Genomic DNA, 26,849 nt, shown 5'->3' with positions numbered 1-26,849 from the left:
TGAGAACGTACCCCTAGCATCCCTAAACCGCAACAACTGTAGATACGGATTCAAAGCTCATTATTTTTAATCACCCATATTTCTAGAGGCTTTAAGGAAGAAGATTTATTTTATCAATTACCATTGGCGAAATCTGCTTAAATTGCATTACCTGGTTACCGAATTCTACTTGCGCCGTCGATTCTGGGAACAATTGTTCAAACACCTCGTGTACGGCCATCGTCAAATCATTATTCTCATGGACCCAACGTTTATGATGAAATTTGGAATTCAGGTAGTATGCTAAAACCCAAATATTAGTTACTCGGTTGCATTAACATGCAAATAGCCTGTAACGGTAACTTTTTTTTTTTTTCATTTTTAGCTCATTTTTTGCTGTTTTTTTGAAACCTTTTGCTTCCAAACTGTTTTTCACTTCTTCTACTACTAATTTCGACCAACCTTAGCTAGGTATTTGAGATAAAAACACATTATATTACAGATTTTTTTGAATCAAAGCTCGGTGGGCCATTTTTCAGAAATTCGTCAAAAATAGGTATTTATACTTTTTTTAATATGTTTTGCTGTTTTAATCATGTCATATGATGTGTTAATCATAGTAGAACATGTTAATGTACATTTTACATATTTGGGGTGCCATTTTATAATTTTTTTATATTTTTTCTATTTACGCATGAATTTTGGCCCTTTTTTTAAAATTCGAAAAATCAATTTTTAATGGTTGTTTTGCTGTTTTAATCATGCCATTTGATGTGTTAATCATAGTAGAACATGTTAATGTGCATTTTACAGATTTGGGGTGCCATTTTATATTTTTTTAATATTTTTTCTATTTACGCATTTATTTTGGCCCTTTTTTTGAAAATTCGAAAAATCATTTTTAATGATTCTTTTGCTGTTTTAATGATGCCATAGATGTGTTAATCATAGTAGAACATGTTAATGTGCATTTTACAGATTTGGGGTGCCATTTTATATATTTTTATATTTTTTCTATTTACGCATTTATTTCGGCCCTTTTTTGAAAATTCGAAAAATCATTTTTTAATGATTCTTTTGCTGTTTTAATGATGCCATATGATGTGTTAATCATAGTAGAACATGTTAATATGCATTTTACAGATTTAGGGTGCCAGTTTATATTTTTTTCTATTTACGCATTTATTTCGGCCCTTTTTTTTAAAATTCGAAAAATCATTTTTTAATGATTCTTTTGCTGTTTTAATGATGTCATATGATGTGTTAATCATAGTAGAACATGTTAATGTGCATTTTACATATTTGGGGTGCCATTTTATATTTTTTTATTTTTTTTTTTTTTATTTACGCATTTATTTCGGCCCTTTTTTGAAAATTCAAAAAATCATTTTTAATGATTCTTTTGCTGTTTTAATGATGTCATATGATGTGTTAATCATGTAGAACATGTTAATGTGCATTTTACATATTTGGGGTGCCATTTTATATTTTTTTTATATTTTTTTCTATTTACGCATGAATTTTGGCCCACAAAAAAAATTGCAAACACCTAAATGTAAGATATTTTCATATTACATTCATTCTAATATATCTATCATTGATAGTAGATATTTAGAAAATTAAATATATGAATTTTGTAGTTAAATTCAGGTTATCTGGTTCATAAATTCATCAGACAGTCCGATACAACTTCTCACCAAAGAGTGGACCGTTACACCACCATAAACATGTTCCAAGTTATAAATGAATGCATATTTGGAATGCTTAGAATATTCCGGATTTAATCCATATTTTTCATATTTTTTTGGCAAAAAAAATAATTTGCGCCGTTACGGGCCGTTACGCCCTCGTATCCGTCAAATCATTATTCTCATGGACCCAACGTTTATGATGAAATTTGGAATTCAGGTAGTATGCTAAAACCCAAATATTAGTTACTCGGTTGCATTAACATGCAAATAGAAGTGAAGCTTAAAGTGCAAGTGAAAGTGATAAAAAAAAGATCGGTAAACATAACAAACTTACCAGCTTGGTGGAGTGGATGCTCAAGAGTCCCGATCCATCGATGATCAATATTGATCACCCACCGATATGAACTGGGGATTGCAGTCATTATCCCCTCTCATAATTCTCATAAGCTCATACATTGACCCCATCGAAGGCCACATCTCATTATCTACGGCTCATAGGACCTTGTAGATCGAATGCAGGATAGAAACGATGTTATAAACTCTATCCCAGAAGGAATCGAAAAGCACCATATTCGAAACGTTCTTTGCACCCTCAATCTTCCTCTGATTCCACTCTAAGTATCTCTCAGATCTAAACAAATTCCTGAGACCCACGTGGTGACTGTATAAGCTGTCGAGTGCAATGAAGTTCGTGGCGAACTGTGTCGCACCTGGTCTAATGATGTCCCCACCACAACACTCACGCATTGCATCCAACAACCATGAGTGATTGTATATAAAGTTTGTCACTCTCCTCGCATCCTAAATGGTCCTCCTGACAGAATCCCTTTAGTCTATCCCCTCGAGCATTAAATCAATGCAATGTGCTACATACGGGATCCAATAGAGATTGTACCTCCTCATCAATTTCTTCCTCGCCTTAACGAAGGCACTACCATTGTTCGTCACAACTTGGACAACATTCTGGGACCCAACATCTTTAATAACTCCTTTTAGGAGGTCATATGCATTTATGATCTTCTATTTTGGCTGATGCATCAATGGATTTGAGGAAAACGGGTTGCCCTCTACAATACACCATGAAATTGATAATTTCGTGGGTCCCGTCCACCCATCATGCATGATTGTCACCCCTACTACTTTCAGTTTGGCTTGAGTCCTTGTACCCAAGCTTGGATCTCCTCGTATCGTACTTCCGATCGAGGTAAATGCCAAAAATCTCCTGTGGCGTCGGAGGCTTCATGCCGAGCCTGGCACACTGCACCTCCTCAATCATATTTTTAAAGTGAGGACTGGCTGCTCCATTTACTGGTATATGGCTCGAGATGAACCACCTAGATATATCACCCCCGACTTTCTCCTTGAGCCCCTTGTTCCACATTTTTTAATCTCTTTTGATTAATGCCTGCAATGGGCGCATTTATAACACAAGCGCTTTGCATGCGTTGTAAGCCATGCCCTCAAATCATCTGCTGCTCCCACCAGCCTCATGTCAAGACGTCCCAAATGACGACCTACTCTCATCAAACCGTCTTTTTTACTCCCCCTCCCACTCTGATGCCCAAGACTCACGAATCACTTGTCTGAACTGCCTCCTATCTCGAGCCATAACACAATCACCGGGATATGCGATCCCCTCGTCGTCGTCATCTTGCTCGTCGATACCACCTAGGCCCCGTCCAGTGTCTCGTAGCTCCTCTCGCAAATCCCTCTCCCAATCCTTTTGTTGCAGCTTGTGTGACTTCGCTTCAACCAACATTCTTCCCATCTCCTCTCTCACCGGCTTTGTTACACTTAAACAATCTTTCACATTCTTATATCCCCTTGCCAAATGTTCCTTTAGCCTAGACACTCCCCCACTGCATATCACTTGGCCAAAATAGTTGCATATGGCTCCATATTTATTTCCCTCCATTGGCCATCCATGTTTCTACCCAATGTCCCTTGCTCCTTTCCCCGATCCAGACGACATTTTGCTTCCTAGTAGTATACAAATTTGCAATAATCGACCAAAAAAAAAAAAAAAGAAGAGAGAGAGAGCATTAGCTCGTATTCATTTTAATAAGCCCAAATCATTTCAAGGGCTAAGATGTTAGATCAAATCAAATTTTCATATAAGTTACAATTGAGGAAGGAGTTCACAGATTGCGTACTGAGTAAGCTTTATGGGGCCTATTGTGATTTATGTACTTTATCTACTCCATTCATCATTTTAACATATAATCTAAAGGCTTATTGTAAAAAAACGAAGCATATCCAAACCTTAAGGGCCTGTTTGATTTTCCAATCACCAAGTAAATGCACTGTAAATAGGTAATAACACTAAAATCAGAACATCTGTCAAATAAATGTGGGGCCAGTACGATGTATGTTCCCTATCCATACCGTACATCCACTATGCGAACTGATTTTAGGGCACGAGCCCAAAAATGAGGCAGATCCAAAGCTCAAGTGGACCACGCCATAGGAAACTGTGTACTTACCTCGTTTGGTGTAGACCACTTCAAGGAAAGCTTAGATCCAGCACACGGGGAACCTTAAAATCGAATGAGTGGGCCAATCTACTTCCTCATTTTTTGGCTCATTCCCCGAAATGTTTTGGTAATATGGATGTATGGCGTGGATATGTCACATATATCATGGTGGGGCATGTCCAAAGCTCAAGTGGACCACGCCACAGCAAACAGCGGTAATAATGATTTCCACCGTTGAAACCTTGGTAGGGCCCACGTGGTGTTTATTTGTCATCCAACCCATTCATAAGATCACAAAGACATGGATGAAGGAAAAACACAAATAATAGATTGATCCAGAACTTCTGTGGCCCCCATGGATTTTTAGACAGTATAATTTCGATTCACACTGTTTCCTGTGGTGAGGTCCACTTCAGATTTGGATATACTTAGTTTTTGGGCTAAAGCCCTCAAATATCTATTAAAATGGATGGACGGAGTGGATAAAATATGTAAATCACGGTGGATCCCACATAATTTACTCAGTACGCTTAGCGTGCTGAGTTACTCGGTACTCAATTCGCGTCCTCACACGACACGTACGTACCCGCTTCCATAGGGACGCTGATTAGCTATGACAAGTTGATTAGCGAGACTTGCTACTGAAGTGACGTCGAGCGGTTCTGTGGGCCCCATCATGGTTTATGTTTCGTATCCACATCGTCCAACCATTTGAAGATATCATTTTAGTGCATGAGGTAAAGAATGAGTCAGATCCAAATCTCTAATGGACCACACCACATGAAAACAATAGTGATTGGATATCCACCATTAAAATCCTCCTAAGGCCCACTGTACTGTTTATCTAATATCCAATCTGTTGATTAGGTCATACAGACCTAGATGAGGGGAAAAATCAAAAAGATTAGCTTGATCCAAAACTTTTATGGGCCCCAAAAGTTTTTAAGGTCTACGTTCATTCAACACTGTTTCCTGTAATGTGGTCCACTTGAGATTAAGATATACCTCATTTTTGGTCTTATACCCTAAAATGGTCTGGAAAAATAGATGGACGGTGACGTCACCTCAGTAGCGAGTCTCGCTACTCAACTTGTCTAGCTAATCCGCATCGAATTTCTTTCCTGCACTGGGATGCTACGTAGGGCCCACCATGATGTTTCTAAAAAATCAACCAAGTCCATCCCTTTTTTTAGATCATTTTAGGACATCAGACAAAAAATCGTGTGGATCCAAAACTCAGGGCAGTTGCACAAGAGGAAATAGTGGAGATTCAGTGACCACCATTTAAACATTTGTTTGGCCACAAAAGTTTAGTATAAATCTATAGTTGTGTTTTCACTTCATCGCAGTCAAAATGAACTTATAAACAGTTTGGATGGCATATAAACATCAAGCTGGTGCCCAGGGAGGTTTCAACGATGGAAAAATCTCCAGTTTTCATTCTCATATGGACACATTGAGTTTTGGATCCACCTGATTTTTGGTCTCATCCCCTAAAATGATATGAAAAAATGGATGAACGACTTTTCATCAACATCATGGTGGGCTATATAGCAATAACTTCCTGCGAAAGGCTTAAGCAGGAAAGCCGCATCCTCAAACGAAGATTGCATACTTAGTTACTCAGTAAGCCTCAGTACGCTCTTATCGTACTGAGTAAACTCATTTGGGCCCACCTTGAAAGTATGTGGTCTATCCACGCTGTCCATCCGTTTTTACATCTAATTTAAGGGGTTGAGCCCAAAATTGATTCATATCCAAAGATTAAGTGGATCATACCACTGTAAACAATGGGGATAATGATTTCCACCGTTGAAACCTTTCTAGACCCCACAGTGATGCTTATTTTTCATCCAACCTGTTCATAAGATCATAGACATGAATGAAGGGAAAACACAAATATAAGCTTGATCCAAAACTTTTGTGGCCCTCCAAGTATTTTTCAACGGTAGACATTCAATTCAACTGTTTCTCGTGGTGTGGTCCATTTGAACATTGGATATGCCTCATTTTTTGGCTGCCTAAAATTATCTGTTAAAATGTATGGACGAAGTGGATAAAATAAATAAATCATGGTGGACCTCACAAAGTTTACTCAGTTTCGCTAAGCGTAGAAGTTACTCACTACACAATCCGCTACCTCAAATGGATTGGATACTCCCTGCGACTAGCCAATGGCTAGTGGTCGGTACTCCGTGGACCTCAAACATAGACCTCAAACATGATGTATGTGTATCATCCCTGCCGTCTAATCCATTTTACAGATAATTTTATGCTAAGAACCCAAAACTAAAGTGGATCAAAATCTCAAGTGGACCACACAGTGTTGATTGAACTCTCACCATTAAAAACTTCCAGGGGCTACAACAATTTTGGATCGAGCTGATATTTGTTTTTTGCCTTCATCCAGGTCCGTATGACCTAATCTACAGGCCGTATGACCCAATCTATAGGTTAGATGTCAAATAAACGTTACAGTGGACCCTGGGAGGTTTTTAATGGTAGACATTCAATCATTACTTGTTTTCCCATGGTGTGGTCCACCTAAGATTCTGATCAATCTCATTTATGGGACAAACGATTAAAATGACGTGTAGAAATGAATGGACGGTGTTGATAAAACACATAGATCATGGTGGGGCCCACATGGCACTTACGACTAGCCACCTAACAGCGTCACTAGCCAAACCACATCACGCGCTTGACGCTTCCATATAAATCTTCCGGGCTGGAAGGTTTTTATTTTTATTTTTTAAAAAAAAAAAAAAAAACCTAAAATTTCTTCAAAGAGAGATTGTCGCCGAAGAAAGGGGATTTTTGGAGGGTTGTTGCTGAAGAAAGGGGGATTTTCTTACCTGCAAATCCGAACAGAATTTCTGCAACCGACGCTGTTGATCAAGGCGTTCTTCCGAGCTCCAAGTTCCGATCAACAAGTAGGAGATCTTCCTAGTTCCGATATTTTTTCCGATTCTTTGAAAGGGGTTTTCTTTCCTATTTATTGGATTTATGGGTTGTTGGCTACAGTTTTCCCATAACAGGTATCGTGCTTGGTAGCTACAATGCGATAATCTCAATATTGTCGGCGATAATCCAAGATTTTCGCCAATATCTCCGATATTTTGCCGATAATCCGAAGAGAAACAAAAAAATGGGGTTTCGGTGTCGCTAGACTAGCGACACCAATATTATCGGCAATAATATCGACATTTCGTCGACAACTCGAACACTGGGCATCATTAGTGGGTTCAAAGTGGAAGGGATGGCTTCACCGATCTCTCATAGTCAGTTTGCGGACGATAAGCTGTTGTTCAATGAAGTAGAGCAGGACAAAGTAACTTGCGAACCATAATCAAATGCTTTGAAGCTGTCTCGGGTCTTCGTGTTAATATGGCTAAATCCAAAATGTTCAGGTTAAATATGGAGGAAGATGAGCTCAAGATTCATGCAAACTTCTTTCGCTGCTCGGCGGGCCGCTTTCCTACCACATTTGTGGGACTCCCGTTGTGTATAGGTAAGCCCCTGAAGTCCTCATGGGACAAGGTTATCGACAGATTTGGTTCTTATCTCGCTAGATGGAAAAGCAGATCTCTCCTTGGGCTGTTGACTCACCCTTATCAAGGCAGCATTATCAAACCTCCCCCTTTATTTCATGTCTCTGTTCAAATGTCCGGCGTCGATCTTAGCAATCCTGGAAAGGCTAAGACGGGATTTTCGATGGCATGGAAAGGTAGACAAGAAAAAATTCCATCCGGTCAGTTGGAAGGAAGTTTGCAAGAAGATTCAAGATGGAGGGGCAAGTGTAAAAGATCTTAAACAAATGAACCGAGCTCTTTTAAGCAAATGGATATGGAAACTAGGGACAGAGGACAGAACTCTTTGGAATGATTTGATCAAGAGTAAATATGGGCGATCAAAAGGGGGTTGGTGGACTAAGAACTCTTCAAATTATAAAGCTACGGCTCTTTGAAAAGGAGTTCTATCCATTAAGGCAGAGGTCCTCTAAGGTTCTGCCGTCGTTGTTGCTAATGGCAAACGTACTTACTTTTGGGTCGACACTTGGGTGGGGGATGTAGCTCTGTGCGCCACCTTCCCGTGTATTTTCCGTATGGCCCAAAATCAGACTATCACAGTGGATGGTTGTTATTCGATCTCAGGGGGAGTTGTGGTGTGGAATATAGAGTGCAGAAGATTTCTCCGAGACAAGGAGGTTGAAGAATACGTAGCCCTCCTCAATCGGATTTACAGCACCAATCCGAATCACTATGCGGCTGACAGGCTGGTATGGCATCCGGACAAGACCGGAATATTTTCAATGAAGTCTCTTTATGGTCATATTGTTAGTAGCCCTCTTCCAATCGAAGGGACATTGTCTTATCAAGGCTGGAAATACCATATTCCCCCCAAGATAGCAGTTTTTGGATGGTTGGTTGGCAAGGATAAGGTACTCACAGTTGAAAATCTGAGAAAGAGGGGTATGATGATCACTAACATCAGTTTATGCTGCATGGCTAAAGAAGAAATGGTGGTTCATCTTTTTATCCACTGCCTGTTCGCATATCGGATCTGGTCTGCAATTCTAGCCCGCTTCAAGGTTTCCTGGACCTTTCCGGAGTTGGCCAACGGCCTTCTTCAAGCTTGGCAGGGTGTGAGGTGTGGGAAGCATAGGTCAAAGTTATGGTGAATGTCCTTATTGGCCGTTTGGTGGGCCGTGTGGGAAGAAAGGAATGGAAGATGCTTCAATGATACTTCTAAATCAGTGGAGGCTACAACTCTTAGGGTGACACATCTATTAGTCAAATGGGCCTCTTCATTTGATAAAGGATTGTAATTTACTCAGCTATCTCAGAAGCCCAGCTCTCTCTTTCTCGGTTTTCTCTTTTCTCATTCAATAAAATTATCTTGTTATCCTTCAAAAAAAAAAAACTTCAGGGACCAACAGCTGTCATAGGGGAGCTCGACATCTCCCAGCTTGTGGTCAAAATGAGAATAAAACTTCGAATACAATGTCAATCTGCATGTCCAATGCAAATTTAATGGGTACTTCAGAACACACACTTTTTACATTCTGCTCAATGCAGATTTGGGTGTACAATTGCCACTTGCACCTTTCCTGATGGTGCCTGTGCCAGAACCACAAGTGGAGAAGGCAATAAATATCAGCAACAATAGAACCTCAAGAGTTGCAGAGGCTCCTTTTTGTCATGCTCCTTTTTGTCATGGGTGAGACGGAAGTGGAACATCAACTACCAGCGAGAACGAGGAGGGTACATGTAACAAAGCTGACAAAATTCCATGAGCAATAACAAAAACAGTGGGAATCTACATATGGAGAACAAAGAGCACCCTTACAAGGTGTTAAATTAGTTAGGAAGGCAAACTAAGAGTAGCAGCACACGACAAACTCAGCTTCACTAAGGCTGCAGATACGGTCATGCCAGGTAGGGCTGCAACTTGGGTTCAGGTCAACCCAAACTCGACCGATGGAACCCGAGTTTCTGGTCAGCTTGTCAGGGTCCACGAGTTGGGTTAGGGTTGGAAAACTCCAACCCGATTTGTAATCGGGTAGGGTTCAGGTTGAGCAAATTCAGGTCAGGTCGGTTTGGGAATAATCACGTGTATTTGGGTCAGGCCGGGTTGGTTTAGGGTTGAGTACAGAGGATTTTGGATTGGGTTCAGGTTGGGCACCTCAGATGGGAAATCAGGTCGGATCGGGTTGCGGGTTGGATCCTCTTGAGGTCAGGTCAGGCCTGGGTTGATTCTCAACCCAACCTAATGCCACATAGCAAAGCACCCATAAAAATAAACATAAAAAATGGCATATTTCACTATTTTGGAATAGCAAGACATCAGTCATTCGGAAGCATCTCGGGCACCTCAACTAAATTTAATCTACAGAAGTCAGATGAAATACTAATAAGCAACAATAATAACTATCAACATGACATAAATACCTGAGCATTGTAACTTTGCAGACCCACAACTGGAGAAACTATACAAGCATCCCCATAAAGAGAATCCAATGAGGAACTTCTCCTGATGAAATGGCCAAGTGAATGGTAGGTCAAGAACGCTGCCCGAAAATTACCATCTGGTATCCGATAAATTGGATACCATGCTACCGAATACCTGAAAGCCAAAAACATCAGAACTGTATGATTTAAATGTGGGAAAGCTTTTCATATCATGAAGATCACTAAAATCATTTTTTTGGCAAACTAAACCAGAGGGTCACAAAATTATTACTAACCAGGATGAAGGGTGAAGATCAGGCAGATGCATGCAATCTAGCTTTGCTGGATCTCCAAATAGTTGGCAATTTGATGTAGTATCACCTCTGATCAGCTCCTGTATCCTGGTCAGATTGAAGAAGGATTAAAATCAAGCCCAACCTACTAAAAACTAGTTAAGTTTACAAGCTCACTACTTCGATATTCCACAAAGATTACTGATGACAGAATGTAAAAATTAAAATTAAAAATCAACATAAACAAGCTACTGAAATTTAAAAAATAGACAAGCTAGAAGTTCAACAGCTAATCGGGAGATACTACATTGAGCAAGGCTATAGGGAACCTTAAGTCCCCAATCTCTCATGACACTCTTAGGGCATGTTTGGATTGCAGTATTGTAACATTGCAATGATTACTAAAATTCAATACTTGTCTGCAATTACATAGGAACTTTGATCGATGAAATCCGTGCTTGCATAGCATTTATGGATGGGAAAACAGTGTATTGCAGCTGGAGCTGGAAAAGCTGTGGCCCCATCATGGTGTATGTGTTTTAACCACGCCATCCATCCCTTTTGCCAGCTCATTTTAGGGTGTGAGCCCAAAAATGAAGTTGGATGGCAAATAAACATTACAGTTGACCCAAGAAAGTTTTTAATGGTGGGAGTTCTACTGTTTCCTGTGGTGTGGTCTACCCGAGATTTTGATCTGCCTCATTTTTGGACTCATGCCCTAAAATGAACTCACATAATGGATGGACGGCATGGATAAAACACGCATATCATGGTCGGACCCACAGATCTTTTCCAGCACCGAACTTTGAAATACCATAGTGAGATGGCTGGGTAATTCACAGTCAGAGCACCTGGTTTTTAGAACCACTATCCAAACAGTGGTAAAGAAGTTGTGATGACAAAGATACAAGACAATACACTATTATAATCCACACACGCCCTTAGAGGCTATACAGATGTTCTAAATTAGCAAGACGTTTGGATTTGACTTTGATGCAAATCCATACATGCAGCCTTATGGCTTATCATATGGAAGACAACTTGCTTAATAAATCCCCGTTAGTTAGGATCACAGTGTTTTGTGATATCAATAGTATCCCTTCCATTAGCTTCCTAGTCAATATGAATATTCATCTCAAATGGGTTGTTCCTCATTCCCATTAATCATTTCTAATAGGCAAATACGTTAATCCCTTTAAGAGCATGTTTGGATATCACCAATTCCATGGAAATCTATAAAAATGGAAATAATTTTCTATAGTTTGGATTCTCTGGCACAAGAAACTAAGTGACTACTATCTCATAGATATGAGATTTCCACTTGCTATCTAAACAAAGACCCTAAAAATGGAATCCATGTGTTTCAATAATAGTCATGGATATAATCATTTGCCTAATCATTACCTTTTCTTTTCCTTTTTCCCTTGGAATACACATATCCAAACATGGCCAGGTGGCATTTTTAAACCAAAATGGCTGGTATATTGTACAAACTGCTTTGTAACATTCCACCATGGACCAAAAAATGACGTGGCATATGGAATGCCCCTCTTTTTTTTTATTTTCTTTCTTTTCTCTCTGTCCAGATAATTTATGGATTCTTTTTCATTCTTTTTGTTAATCAGAGATCTTATCAATAATCAGTCCAATCTCTGTCCAAATTTTCTTGAATATGACCCTCAAAAGTTCACAAAGCCAGATATTGCATTACTTCAAAGCATTGTACTAAACATGGTGCAGCTTCCTACACAGAAATCATTCTGTGTAAAACAGTGGGAAATCCGCTAGCTGAGAGAATTGTCACGGAGTGAAATGCAGCAAAGGGTCTAAAAGAACAGGTTGAGGTTCTATGTCGATTGTGACACCATATCCATCATCACTTGTTATCTAGTGAAGCAGACAGGTGGCGGAAGTATATTAGGCTCTTTTTGTAAAAACTCCGCCTGGACATGCTACATGACAGCCACCAGGCAAGGGTAATGGAGGGTTGATGTCAGGTGGGTCACACTTTTGCTGAGAAAATCATGACAATCAGCTGAACAAGGCTATGATCGCGACGATGCACATTCTTAACTAAAATTTATGAGGAAATGATCAGACCAATGAAGTGATAACAAGAATCTCAACAATACTCCAGAAAGAGAGGGTACCGAGTGACAAAAAAAATTCCAAGTGTCTCGGTGTATTATCTCATCAGGTGGATTTGCTGAAATATAAATCGAGGAAATGCCATTTCCATTAAAATAGCATTTTCCTAGTCTGTTTTTGTAAATTTCCTGGAAGCAACATTTCCATCTATGGCCTCTTTGGATTCACGGAAAAACAATAGAAAATAGTGTTTCTCATGAAACAGCGTTTCTAGGAAACTGCGAGATCCTTGGGCTGGATTTGTGAAAAGGATGGGACAAGAAATAGTGCTTATTTGGAACCCTTGTTTCCAGGAAACTATGGGAAAAGAAACATTTTTTCATTGTTTGTTTTTTAACAAGAATTCCCTAGAAATTTTGGGGCCTGTTTTAAAATTTTTGTTTGGCAAGACGAATAAATTTTCCTGTAAGTTACTGGCATGTGCCAGATTAGCATGTAGCACATTTGGAACACTTGAAGCCACACATGGCACATTTGGGGTGCTTGAAGCTGTACAGTGGCACAAGTGACACACTGGTACATATGAAACATGTGAGCACTTGAAGCTAGATGGTGGCACATGTACACAAAAGCACTTTGGCACATGGCATGTTGTTGCATGTAGCACATATGGAGCGATTGAAGATGGATGATGGCACATAGCACATGTGAGCACTTTGCACATGTAGCATACAAGCAAAAATGGATGGTAGCACTTGGCACATGTGTGGCACAAATGAATATGGGCGGTGGAACATTCGCCCGTGGGGCGCAAGCGAAGATAGATGGTGTGTATTTGGCACATGTGGCGTAGTGGCATGTGCGGCACAACAGGATGGAGAGTGGAAGATTGGTACATGTGGCATGTGTGGGACACTGTGCAAAGGTGGACCACAAGCAGATATGGATGGTGTCACATATGGCATGTGAGAAATGGCGTTTCCCACATATTTCCTCAAAGAAAGGCTTTACAAATAGCAAAAAGTTAGCTTCAAGGGAAATGGTGTTTCCTTTCCACCAATCCAAACAGGCCTTGTTGTTTTTCAACAAGATTTTCTTGGAAAATTTTCCTCCATTTCCAAATTTGTTGTTTGGTAAAAATGATTTTTCTATTAAAATTATACTTGAAGAGGGAAGATGGCATAAGCATGGCAATGAAGATAGATTGTGGCACGTGTCGCATTATCACATGTGATAAATTGACACGTGGGACAGTAGCACATGCCACATTGTCACATGTGGGCTGCTTGAAGATGGACGGTGGCCAAGGTATTCAATAACGGTACTCTTACAATATGGGCCTTAACAACCACCATAATTACCGTTACAATATAAGCTATAACGAACGTTGCGGCCAAATTTTTAAAAAATGAAAAATAAAAACCGCATTGACCCCATAATGCATAATAGTTCCCACTGTTAACGTTACATAATAGCCATTTTGTAACTGTTTTTAATACCTTAACAAGAGCACATGTTGCACGTGTCAATGGGACACTCGAAGATGAATGGTAGGAAATGTAGCTCTTTGGCATGTGGGATGCTTTAAGATGGACGGCGGCATATAGAACATTGACACACAGGGTGCTTGAAGATGGTTGGTGGCACATGTTGCCCAATCACCCATGGGCACATGTGGCACACATGGAGTGTTTGAAGATAGAGGACGGTACATGTGGCACATTGGCACAATAGCTCATGTGGCGCCTGGACATGTGGGACGCTTGAAGATGAAGGCAGCTCATGTTGCACATGTGGCACATTGGGGCATGTGACATTGAACATGCAAGGCACTTAGATGGGTGGTGGCATATGTTGCGCATGGCCATGATGGGCACTTGAAGATGATGGTGGCACATTGGTACAGGTGGCACATGTCTGATGCTTTAAGATGGAGAGTAGCACATTGGCACATGTCCAGTGCTTTAAGATGGATGGTGGCACATTGTCGCATGTGAGATGAATGGTCATACATAGGGAACTTGAAGATGGTCGAGGGCACATGTTGCCACCATGTCGGTCACTTCATGGAGAGGGGGTTTGTTTCCACTCCCTTTCTTCAATTTCGTGGAAATTATGTTTCTCAAAGATAAGGAAATGAACATGGTGTACTTTCTAAAAAATTGGAAGGAAGAGCCTATTTGGATTCACTAAAAAATAAATCGAGTAAACATGGTTTCCATTTTTTCCAAATAAATTTTCTAGAAATGACGTTTTTTTTCTAGAAATGACGTTTTCATTTCCCTCCAATTTCATGGAGACCATTTCTTTTCCTTGCTTATACTTATGAAACATAATTTTCATGAAATTGAGGAAATCGATAGGAAACGACCCCTCATTCCATGAAGTGTCCAACATGTGCAATTGTCCATCTCACATACAACAATGTGCCACATGTGCCACCATAATCTTAAAGCATCGTACATGTACCATACATTCCATGTGCCACATGTGCCATCATCATCTTCAAGTGCCCCCCATGGTGCAACATATGCCACCACTCAAGTGCCCCATGTATCCATATGTCACACGCTCTCTCTACCACACGTGCCACCACCCAAGTGCCCACATGTAGAACATGTGCTATGTGTTGCCATCACCTTAAAGCAACTCACATGAACTCTTGTGCCAATATGCCACATGTACCGCCCTCCATCTTACAAAGGCCTATGTGTGACATGTGCAATATTTTCCACTGACCATATTCAAGCACCCCCACATGTGCCCACAAACTACATGTGCCACCATCTATCTTGAAGTACTCGACATGTGCTAATGAGCTACATCTACCAACATCCATCTTCAAGCACCTCTCATGTGCCACACACACCACCATATATCTTCAAGAAGCCCACATGTTCCAATGTGCCACACGCGACAATGCAACGCATGTGCAATGTCCCACATATGTGAAAGTGTCAAATGTAACAATGCAACACGTGCCACATTCTATCTTCAACCCCACATGGAAATGGAGGACATTTTCCCAAGAAAATCTTGTTGAAAGACAATCAAGGAAAATAGCTTTTTCCGTTTTCACAGTTTTTCAGAAACATTGTTTCCTTAGAAACACCATTCCCTCCTTTTGCTTCTCCAAAATCAAAACAGGCTCTTAAGAGATCCTTCAATGGTGCTCCCTTGTGTCTCTCCTGCTTATTAAAGGTTTAAATTGTTCAACTGTTCTGCCTCTAAAAGCTGGCTCTCCATTGTCAAATTTGAATTTAAAAAACAAACAAACAAATGCAATGAACATTTTCCCGAGAAAATTATGTTCAAAGACAATCATGGAAAATAGCTTGTTGAAAGACAATAAATTTGGAAATGAAGGACATTTTCCCAAGAAAATCTTGTTTAAAGACAATCAAGGAAAATAGCTCTTTTTCACAGTTTTCTAGAAACGTTGTTTCCTGAGAAACACCATTCCCTCATTTTGCTTCTCCACAAATCAAAACAGGCTCTAAGAGATCCTTCAATGTTGCTTCCTTGTGTCTCTGCCACTTATTAAAGGTTTTAAACTGTCCAACTGTTCTGCCTCTAAAAGCTGGCTCTCCATAGTCAAATTTGAATTTAAAAAACAAACAAACAATCGCAAAGAAAATGACTTACTTCTCAAATAATGGTCGCCGATGGTGTGGTTGTTCAGATTCAAAATACTCGAAGAGAAGCTCTGAATCACGAGGGCATGCACAAGTAACTGAATGATTACAAAACTCGTCTTGGCCAGATGCACCTGATGGATCTGAAGTACGTGACGAATGCCCAGGTAGGGATGAGCCTGCACCCTCTTCTCTGCGAGGACGAGGCAGCAGTAGCGAGAGAATTGGAAGGTCACCCAAATCAGATGTATTTTCTGATGTGGTATTCACAGCAGCATCAAGCATGCAATTACTAGTGCACGTGAAACACCTACTGCGACCAAACAACTGCACAGCAGACAGAAAGGGAACAAAATATGCACAAAACCCAAATCGGTCACTATCCAATCTCTTTGGATTCCGATACTCCTCTGCCTTCACTTCCAGTCCATAACTCCCAGGTCCTTCGTACCACTGCCAAAAGTTTCCCAGAGAAACATTAGGTATCTGATGCATGCACAAAGAATCTCCTATTAGCTGATCTCCTGAACAAGTCCTGCAGTTTTGAACACTGTTTGTTCGTTCAAGAACCGGAGAGGCTGAATGAAGAATTCTCTCAAACTCAGCCAGTGGACTGCACATTGCCAGCTGGATACCTTCAGATTCAATTTGCAATCTGTAGGCATCATTTACTACTCGCGGTAGCATATTTAAATTGGTCTCAAATATGGAAATGCTTTCGCCGTCTTTCTCTTTATGACTTAAGCAGCAGCTAAATGCAGCACGTGTCCTACTTTGATCATTGTGTATACTGGGCACGTGACATCTTAACTTGGTCTGCTGCCCCTCTTCTCCAGGAAAAGAACAATTTACAAGTCCAGATTCAGATCCCCAGGATGCCAATCCATCATTTGCCACAGGATTAGGAAAAGGGAGATAAGAATTGGAACTAGATAACCCTTGTTCAATGTTCTTCAGACACCACCTATCTTCGACTGGCTCATCCAGATGAGAGGTTGGTAAATTGTGAGATCTGCTTGTGTTCAACAACCGTGCATCTTTTTTCTGTATGGGAACCCACTTCTGAATGAATGATCCAGAATTATGGTCTTGCTTGCTGTGTTCTATGTTAGAAACATCTGTTTCTAATTCTGTGGACCCATTACCTTTACTACCTATTGGGAGATGGGGCTCTCCAAGCAAATCCTTTTGAAACGTAGAGTCATAATCTGACTGCTCATCTGGCAGATGTGTTTGTTCCGAACAATCCGATGTTGTAGACGAAAGGTTCATTGGATTTCGTGCAGCTGGAGCGTGTATATCGGAAACTAAATTACAAACATTTCCTGTAGGCTTTGTTTCGTCTAAGAGGATTTGTGAGTTCTGAAGTGATTCTGAAGAACAGCAATCAACTCTGTCAGTTAAATAAGCTCTTTGGCATTCGCTGTAACCAGGAGATCTTGAGCCAGAACCAAAGACTTTTCTACAGATCATTGGCTTCAACTTTTCCTTCTGCTGCATATTCATATTTGTAGGCCTAACCAGGTCAGATTTATCAGTATGTGGCCCCTTCCTTGGATGGTGACAACGTTCTTGTTTTGAACCGGTACTAGGCTTTCTTTTCAACTTTTCAGAGGCCTTATTCCTCGAGTTCCCATATTCTGATTTCAACGAGGATATATGTGAATCAATAACACTTGAAACCCTTTCATGCTCTTCAGTTTGGGAAGACATTTCATCTAAAGAAGCAGATCTGGTGACCTTTTGTTGGTAGTTCTTTCTCGTAATTGAATCATGTTTCCGGCATAAGGGAGCCTCTTTTGAAGCATCTAGTGATGAATGGACAGGATCTATTTTCTTTGGCTCATAGATGCACCCATCAATGTCATTCTTTTGGACCTTCTGCCAGACAGAATGATTGTTCTCCTTTCCTGTTCGACCATGCATATTCACGCCTCCACTGAGCCTGTGCATCCCACTTGAATTTCCAGGAAAATTCCTACCTCGCCTACCTCTCTTGCCTGATATTACTGAATGACTGTCACCGCGGCAATGGCCTTGACTACACCATTTAGTTCTATCGTTATTATTTTCAGAATCAACCACCAACTTGGACCATCGATAGTTAGAGTTTGACATTTCGCCATTTGATTTACATGACATCCCATTAGAAAAATGTCCCCTGACGACTGCCACACCATCTGATGAACTGCTGTAGTTACCATATTCCGAAACTATCCTGCTGTTTGAAGGACTAATTCCATTATCTTCTTTGACAGGTATTTGAAATTTGACATCATCACTCCTTTGAGTACTACCATCACTGTTCCATCCATCAGAAAATGAATCTAACAAATGAGTATACCCATCAGAGGAAACATCAAAAGAAATGCCATCATTCCTTTGGTTTGGATGTCTCTCTGTCACATCGCCAATGAAATTAGATAGGCACACATCTGCGGTTTGGTAATGAGACCTATCTACACCTAATGGGTCACAGCTGTAGTCTTCACCAAAGTCCTGAGGTAAAGAGGCTGTTGTTTCTGACTCACAGACCTCATTGCTGTATGATACAGGCATCGCCGTGTGTGTCAAAGGGGAGTCCAGAATGTCATTACTGATGCTCCAACTGTCAACTTTTTCCAGTATGGCTTCTTGTATCTTTCTTGAACTTCCGTTGTTGGGCTTATCTACTTCGGATATGTCATAGGCTAAATCAGATGAACCAGTAGCATTTGAACCATCAGAAATAGTACCATAAGAATAATTGGATACAGCATGATTCTGCAGGCAAGAATCGGCAGAAACCTTAGCACCTTTAGTTCTCTTATTTCCTGAACCCCTGTTTCGAGATTGTCCTGGAAATTTTGCCCCATATGAACTGATGGCTGTAAATGACTTCCAAGAACCTGTATGATCCAGCAGATAATTCCTCCTTTGTGACCTTTGCAGATCATCCAGTAACATAATAGCAGGTTGTCGATAAACTGGATTGAGCCCCTCCATTTTTACATGTGATCCAGACACCAAATGGTTTTTCTGGTTAGAAACTTGCAGAGGCAGAACAAAGGGTGCAACAAACTTCCGGCGTGCATCAAGTTCCACGGTAACCAACGTGAGAATAACCCACCTGATAGATGAATGGGACAGGAGATAAATTATAAAGCATAAACCTACTCTTCTCTAGGTTGTAGAAACTTCTAAGGAATAAAAAGGTTAATCAAGACAAGAAAGAAAGATCACAATTATGGGGTAGCAACGGGCCAGCTTTGGACCAGGCTTGGACCTATTAGCTTGGCCCTTGGGCTGGGCTTTGACCTAGTATGTATGGCCCAATCAATTTTCAGACTGGACTTGGGCTTAGGTCATCTCAGCCTGTCCCAGCAGCCCAGCCCAACTAAAGCACTTAACTCTCTCTCTCTCTCGCACACGAGTAATGATCACCTGCGATTCTATGAGGTCCAACTCAGGTGGGCCCAACATGATGTTGTGATGACATCCATCCCACCCCTTGGATGTGTCACCTCAAAAATCCCTCTTGGGCAAAAAATCAGGTGGATCCAAAACTTAGGTGAGCCAAAATACAAGGAACAAGGTGGGATAGGACGCCCACTGGCCACTGTTGATTTCAGTGCGTGGCCCACCATGTTGTGTATATAGAATCAAAGGCCATTCAGAACCTTCATTTGGCTTGGATGAAGGGTCAGGCCAAAATTCAGAAGGTTTAACAATTCCAGGGGCGTCAACTCCCAGCTTTTTCCCTATGTCGTAGTCCATCCAAGATCAGCATCAATTTGGGGCGTAAGGGGTTTCCTGAAGGTGGCACATCTGATGGACAGGATGGATGTCCTTGCGACATGGTGGGGACCACCTGAGTTGGACCACATGACTGCTCTGCACAGTCCTGCTCACAGGTAAGCACATGCACGCACGCACATATCTTATTACCCAAACCCTACACGAATGTTCCCTGCAGTCCTGCTCGCTGGTGAGCACCACTACACACGCACGCGCACACAAAAATCTTATAACCCTGACCCTATTTTCTCTCTACCTCTTTCCCAAAAATTCAAACCTCTCAACTGCGCTGGGTCAAGCTTGGGTCCAACCAAAGGAACTCAACTTGGTCCTGTCATACGAGGCCCGTGCCAAGCTTGGGCCCCATAGTGCAGGTAAGGTCAGGCCTAGCCTGGTTAAGAGGAAACCTAACGTGGGCCCATCCACCTTCCTTCCTGACCCCACTGCACACAAAGACTGCCATTTATTGGAAGGGCCACACCTTAGATGGACCACTTTTTGCAAATCACACAAATTAGACAATTCTGGCCACCCAACTAGAGGGGATTTTTGCATAAACTGCTGACGAAAAATATTAATTCCTATATTCCATCTACTTGTAAATAACAGGTGTGAATCAGTTGACAGTTAAGAACATCAGATCAGTATTGTTTATACTGTGCCTTACCTATAGTGCAACCCACCCAATGAAAGGTCCAGATCATGGACCGTTGTTCCAAGCATCCACTTTGTGTGCAGCATACCAGATAAGAAAACAGGTATTCTGCCCTTGCTAGGTTGCCCCTGTAATTGCTAGTTTCTCCAAGTAGCAACTTATTTTATATGGAGTAGGAAACTGGACGGTATCAGCCAAGTTCAATGTCAAAGCTGACAGTGACGCTGGTAAACCAACTCAAGGACTTGCTGCAAACCAGGGAATTAGATGCTTGACTGGTGCCAATTCAAATTCCCAACCACATGCAGTTGTTCTCTCTCTCTCTCTCTCTCTCTCTCTCTCTCTCTCTCTCTCTCTCTCATATGGTAAAATCAGTAACTGCATCAGAACATGTTGGATTCACTCAAATTGTGGTTTGCCAGCAGATTCAAAATCGGTAACTGCATTAGAACATGTTGGATTCACTCAAATTGTGGTTCGCCAGCAGATTCATTTCTGAGGATCCAAAAACAAACAGCGCTGCTGCTAAAAACTTGCATTTTTTTAAGAATGGTACTGCCACTGCAAGCTCAGATATGATGTGATAGTAGATTCAAAGCCAGAACATGAGGGAAGTGCTATAAGAGCAAAAGGGAATCTCATCTGGAAGGGAAGTGCTAGTAGAGGAAAAGGGAATATCTCTTGTGGAAGGGAAGTGCTATTAGAACAAACGGGAAGATGGAAAAATCTCATCTGAAGGGAAGTGGCACGAGTATAAATTCCAAGTGATGTCAGCTTAAACCCACACAAGCTGAGGATGTCACTAGATTGAAAGAAAGCTCTTAGATAAAACTCAACTCAAATGCATTACCTGTGATCAGAATTTCTTAGAATGATTGTAGATAGTTCAGGTTCCTGGAAAAGAAGAAGAACTCTGTCAACAATAAAATCAAACCAATGGTAATAGACTGCGTCATTACTTGAATCAAAATTACATAATTTTGGTTTTCATCAAAAACAATCGCAACGAAAGAATATTTTTACCTTTAAATGAAATTTGCAACTATTCTGCTCAAAAGAATTTTTTGACAGAGTATAGCATCCTCCTCCCAGAACCTTCTCAACATTGCTACTGGTTTTCCCTAGGGCGCACTGGATCATTTGATGCACCTGCCCATATCACCACTACATAAATGAGTACCAGGAATTCATATATTGCATAGAATATATTTACAAAGGAACATGTAAACAATCTCAAATATCCACATGCATCATTCCAAATTGGAAGCATTGTTACTTGTTAAGTAATCGTAGATATATTGGGAGCTCTCAATTTCGATCGGATGCTCCTCACACTCATTGACAGCAAAAAGAACATATAATTCCACAGATTGTCTCTCATAGTTGAGTTGATCTCCACTTGTGAGAGTATACTTAATTCACATTAAGAATCCTACCAAAAAATGTGCTTCGTTGGAGTTTCTTTACCAATTTCTTGGATGTAAAGTAAATGAACAAGCACTAGCATACAATACACACATCTTGAATATAAACATGGAGCTTCCATATTAATGTCTAAGGTGGAAACTAAGAAACAAACACTAATCTCCAATGTATCGCACAATGATTCGCATCTGTCCTAAACCAACTAGAAGCTAGGGACATGAACATATATTAGTATGATTATGGGACTTCGAAGGGGTCCAAGCAACCATTAGAAAGAAAGGTAACAAACAGTACAGGGAACACTAGTACCATCCAATAATAAGGTATCAAGTAAGACTCCAGCAAAAAGGATATATATATATATATATAAAGCTAGCATAAAGCCTAGTAACACAGATAATGATGTACAAATTGATGCACAAAACTTGCAATATAGCATTACAACACTGCTAGCAAAGGTGGAAGGGACACGTATTTTCCAGGGGCCAAACTAACAGAGTGAAATGAGGTTCAAACAAATTTAATATAGCGCCGTGGCCTAAATGCTTCCCAAGCGTAGACTTTGCTATAGTGATGACAATGGGCCGGAATAGGCCCAGGTAGCGTTAGCCCTAGGCCAGCCCCAGTCCCTTAGGCCCAGGCCCCAGCCCCAGCCCTCCTCAACCTTGGCCCTAATTAGGCTAGAGAGGCCCTAATTAGGCTAGAAAGGCCCTAGCCCTACAAGGTTGGGTTGAGGAGAGTTGTGATGCAGGCCCACAGCCACAGTAGGGCCCAACATATGCTAATTTTGAACTGTTTATTTATAGATTTGAAGCCTAAATATCAAGAGCTACAACTTACTATTTGTGGAAGATTTGGGGAGGTGTAATTGCTAATATGAGGGCTGATTTTAAAATGTGATTGAAGATTTTGAGGATTATTTCCTAAATTTGCTACTACTATTTTTAGGTTTATAACATCTTAGATGGATTAGATTGATATGAAATCAACTATAATTAATCATTTAAAATAAATCAATTATGATTGACTTGAAATCAATCTCTTAGTTGATGGGATTCTCATTAAAGATTCATTTAAGGTTTATGAAAGAGGTGCGTAGAAGGAAGCATTCCAAAATTTTCAATTTGTGAACTTTGGCATTAATAAAGTTACTTCTCCCTCTCTACTTTGTTATTCTTGGGGGTGTACTCTTGTCCATTTCTTTGCAATTTTGGTGTTGAAATCTCATTGACTCGATAACTAGGTTGCACCAAGTCGTGAATTGAAAATGAGCACGAGAGACGGTGAGAGGAGATTGGACTAGGGTTTCTACGGGGTTGAAAGAGAGGAAGCGCAAATGGACAATTTCAAGCAGGAGTGGAGACTGGTCATTATAGGGCTTTTGGGGATAGAAATTGGTTTTGGAAGAGTAGAAGAGGGGGGTAGTGAAAAGGTTAAACATATGTTTAACCAGGGTAAGTAAAAGTTAGCATAAAATGGGTTTTTTTGCAAAAATAATTCATTAATGGTGCAGTTAATTGCAAAGTTGAGGTTTTGTTGACCTATGAAATTGTATCAAGGGAAGGTTCACGTAGGTGCCAACGGCAAAGTGATTAAGTGGAGAAGCATGCTCCCGCTCAGGGTTTTCTGACCCGCACTTACAGCATTTGTGTAGGTGCAAGCATTTCTTTTGTGAAAATCAGCCCCCAAGAGTTGTATTCTAAACATGCCTCACTAAGTGTGCGGCCATTGTATTACAAGTTTACAACTGCCATGCTCGGATCATCATCTAAGCTAGAGGCCTGTAAGTGCAGCCAGATTACCTATAAGTGCAGCCAAGCTGTGTGTTAGCACGAGTAGGCAGTCTATAAGTATGAACTATCAGAAATCTTCAGAATCATCCAATCAAAGCTTGAAACATGTCCATTCCTGCTCCTTGAGTGTGCCAACTGTCGAATAGCAGTAGTTCGTCCAATAAGATAGCAACACATGTCCATTAATTGCCAATAACAACCATTAACCGCTGGATTTTGCCTATAAATATCCCTTGGGAGTCTCATTTGATAATTTCGGCATTCTAATCTTGGGGTTCTCCTTCAAAGATTCTCCAAGGTTTATCTTTCTCCTTGTTGTTTGCCATTTCTTCTAGGCACGGCCACACTCAGGTGAAAACCTTCTAGTGCAGTGTTCCTCGCTTCCTAGCAACTGGTATTTTAATGGCCCGCACTTATCATTTGGAGTCTCACACGTACCACTTGATGACCCACACCTACCACTTGGTGGCCCATGCTTATAATCCGAAGACCTGTGCTCCCTACCCATTATTCCATTTATGTGATCCACACCCAATGCTTGATATCTAGTTTATAGGGCTCGAGCTTACCCTTCAGTTTGCAACATAGGAAATGACTATAGCCCGTTGTTTGCACCTATGTCCATTGTTCAGCACTTATTGCCTACTGTGCTAGTTTATAGGGCTCGAGCTTACCCTTCAGTTTGCAACATAGGAAATGACTATAGCCCATTGTTTGCACTTATGTCCATTGTTCAGCACTTATTGCCTACTGCGCAATTCATGGTGCCAGTGTTCAGTACTCAGTGTGTAGCTCAAGGCTGACCTACGCCCTCATTTCCATGCAGTGTTCCATGAACACTTTATTTCTTTGTTGTCAACTATGGTTGCACTCCTCAACATCTTAGTTCTTTCAGCCATGATAAGATTCAAATGTGCTAAACAAGTACCTCGGGCAATGCCATGCAATGATCCCTCATCATATTATGTTCGCAGCCCTATGCTATCCCTATAGACACAGCTCTGTGCTCCCTATCTCGAGACTAGCCAATGACATGCATTGAATACTTTATCTCTTACTATAATGAAAAGAAGGATACTTTCAACTGAATGATCACGAGAAGATGTATGAGCCGCATGCTAAGTCCATGTTCACTGAAGAGTGTTACTTCATTGTAAAACATAGAAAGATTTAAAAAGGAAAAAAAAAAAATTCAAAGTATTCGGGTCTCTTACTTCTCTTTCAAAATTAATGTTCTTTTCCTAACCAATTTGCAAATGAATAATCTTTTTGTTGAGTTTGAAAAAGGAAATGATTTTATTAGCATTTATGAAAGGAAAATAAAAATAAAAAATAAAAAAGTCCGACTGAGAAACAAACACAATATCTATACTATATATAACACGGGCAGTTTTTGGATATTTTTCCCCCACAATTAATTTCTTTGGTGGGAAGAACTATAAATATTAAAAGGTCATGGCAAGACATTCTAAATGAAGTCAAGATATTTGAGGAATTTGAAAATTGTGACTATTGTCTGAAGTGACGTTCAAATTTAACCAGTAACAAGCCTTGCAACAGCCTGGATTTTATTGCAAAAAGCCTTCTGCCAATGCAACACATTTCCCTCTTTTTTCTCTCTGCATGTAGCCCACAAAAAGCCAACACCACAGTCTCTCTATCTCTCCCCCTACGAGTACTTCCCTCTGAAATCAACACCTAGTTCTCTCTCCCTTCCTCTCTCCACAATGTATTACGTGCCTTACCCCTAGTATGAGATACCTCAATATCCTTGCCAAAGTTGTAAATGCAATCTGCTTAATCCCGAGAAGTTATTGCAACCATAGAACCAAATAGCACCCAAACAATTTGACAGCGGTGTGTTTATTGACATCGTCATTCTTTTAAAAGGACCCTACTTCTGCATCTGTAACATATCCAGAACTCTGTGACACCTGAAAATTGAGCATGTGGCACAGCAGAAAAGATGTGGACAACTCACTGAACAGTCCCTTTAGCTTGAAAAAACACACTGATTGGATGATCTTAAGCATCCAATCAACAACTTAAAACCGGGCACTAAAATGATGTGTGTGTGTGTGTGTGTAAAAAATGCGTAAAGAACATTGATTTTATACTTATATGTCATGTTTCGGATTATGGACACAGAAGTACGTCCATGCTGGATACACAATCTTCCCATAAATGTAATCATTTATGGCAACAATTCATCCTATCATATTTACCAAAACAACTACTGCGTGGCAGGCCTAGTGGTGGATCCACACCATACATCTAGTGAGTCCTATGCACAGAAGGCCCACTACTGAAAATCAGACCAAACAGGTCCCATTCACTTGAATGGTGGCCTTCAAACTGAAGGTATAACTGAAAACGATCAACAGTCAATAGTCAAAATTCACCAGGATAAATTGATGGGTAAGATCATTCATTCACCATGAATTTCAACCACAGCCTATCCAGAAGCAGGAACCACCAAATGGACGACCGAATCCACCACCCCACCTTCCATTCTCCATCTAATAACAACCACAAAACAGAAATTGACAGATCCGACAGCATGTACCTCGAGGCAACCCAGCCAGAGCGAAAGATCAAAACACGGCATTCCAATCCAACAACGAACAATCCCCAAACTATGGAAACTCCAAGCAGAATCTGTCCATTACAACCACATCCATTCCAAGAAAACCTCAAAATACCTAAACTACTAACTACTCAGCTGCAGTCGAATCCTCATAAACAAACCTTCCTTACGAATTACCCTAAGAACTGAACGAATTTACGGAATCAACCAGTACAATAGTAAACACTGAAGCAAGAAGAGAAATCCAATACAGTGAATTCCTACTGAGAAAACAAAAACTCTGCAATTTAATCACACAAACCCTAAAACGGAAGAGAAGAAAAGAAAGAGAAATAAAAAACCCTAAAATTCTCAAAAGGTTTTCTCTACTCACTGAAAAGGGAGAAAACCACTGTCGCCATTATATTTAACTACCGTTAGTGGTAACGGAAAACCGGCTCCGTTAACTATAACTGCTGCCGTTACGCCAGATACACGCAGAGTGAGAGAGCGAGAGAGAGA

The 26,849-nt window shown here is 40.6% G+C and overlaps 1 protein-coding gene across 2 annotated transcripts in view; it reads right to left on the bottom strand.

Annotated features, from left to right (window-relative positions):
* Window positions 1-26,849, bottom strand: part of LOC131242936 (uncharacterized) — a 38,138-nt gene that overhangs the window by 11,118 nt on the left and 171 nt on the right. The window contains exons 1-6 of one of the 2 annotated variants that reach the window (XM_058241922.1): window positions 26,722-26,849; window positions 21,567-21,692; window positions 21,394-21,437; window positions 16,122-19,220; window positions 10,392-10,496; window positions 10,096-10,270 (exon numbers count right to left, since the gene is read on the bottom strand). In XM_058241922.1, the coding sequence (XP_058097905.1) occupies window positions 10,096-10,270; window positions 10,392-10,496; window positions 16,122-19,220; window positions 21,394-21,437; window positions 21,567-21,683 (3,540 nt within the window). In that variant the 5' untranslated portion in view covers window positions 21,684-21,692; window positions 26,722-26,849. The remainder of the gene's footprint in view (window positions 1-10,095; window positions 10,271-10,391; window positions 10,497-16,121; window positions 19,221-21,393; window positions 21,438-21,566; window positions 21,693-26,721) is intronic. The other variant, XM_058241921.1, reaches the window with a different exon arrangement.

Source organism: Magnolia sinica, chromosome 4 (genome assembly GCF_029962835.1).
Source record: "Magnolia sinica isolate HGM2019 chromosome 4, MsV1, whole genome shotgun sequence".
Taxonomy (NCBI): domain Eukaryota; kingdom Viridiplantae; phylum Streptophyta; class Magnoliopsida; order Magnoliales; family Magnoliaceae; genus Magnolia; species Magnolia sinica.
The sequence above is the reverse complement of the archived record's forward strand: the minus strand, read 5'-3'. Positions and strand labels throughout refer to the sequence as shown.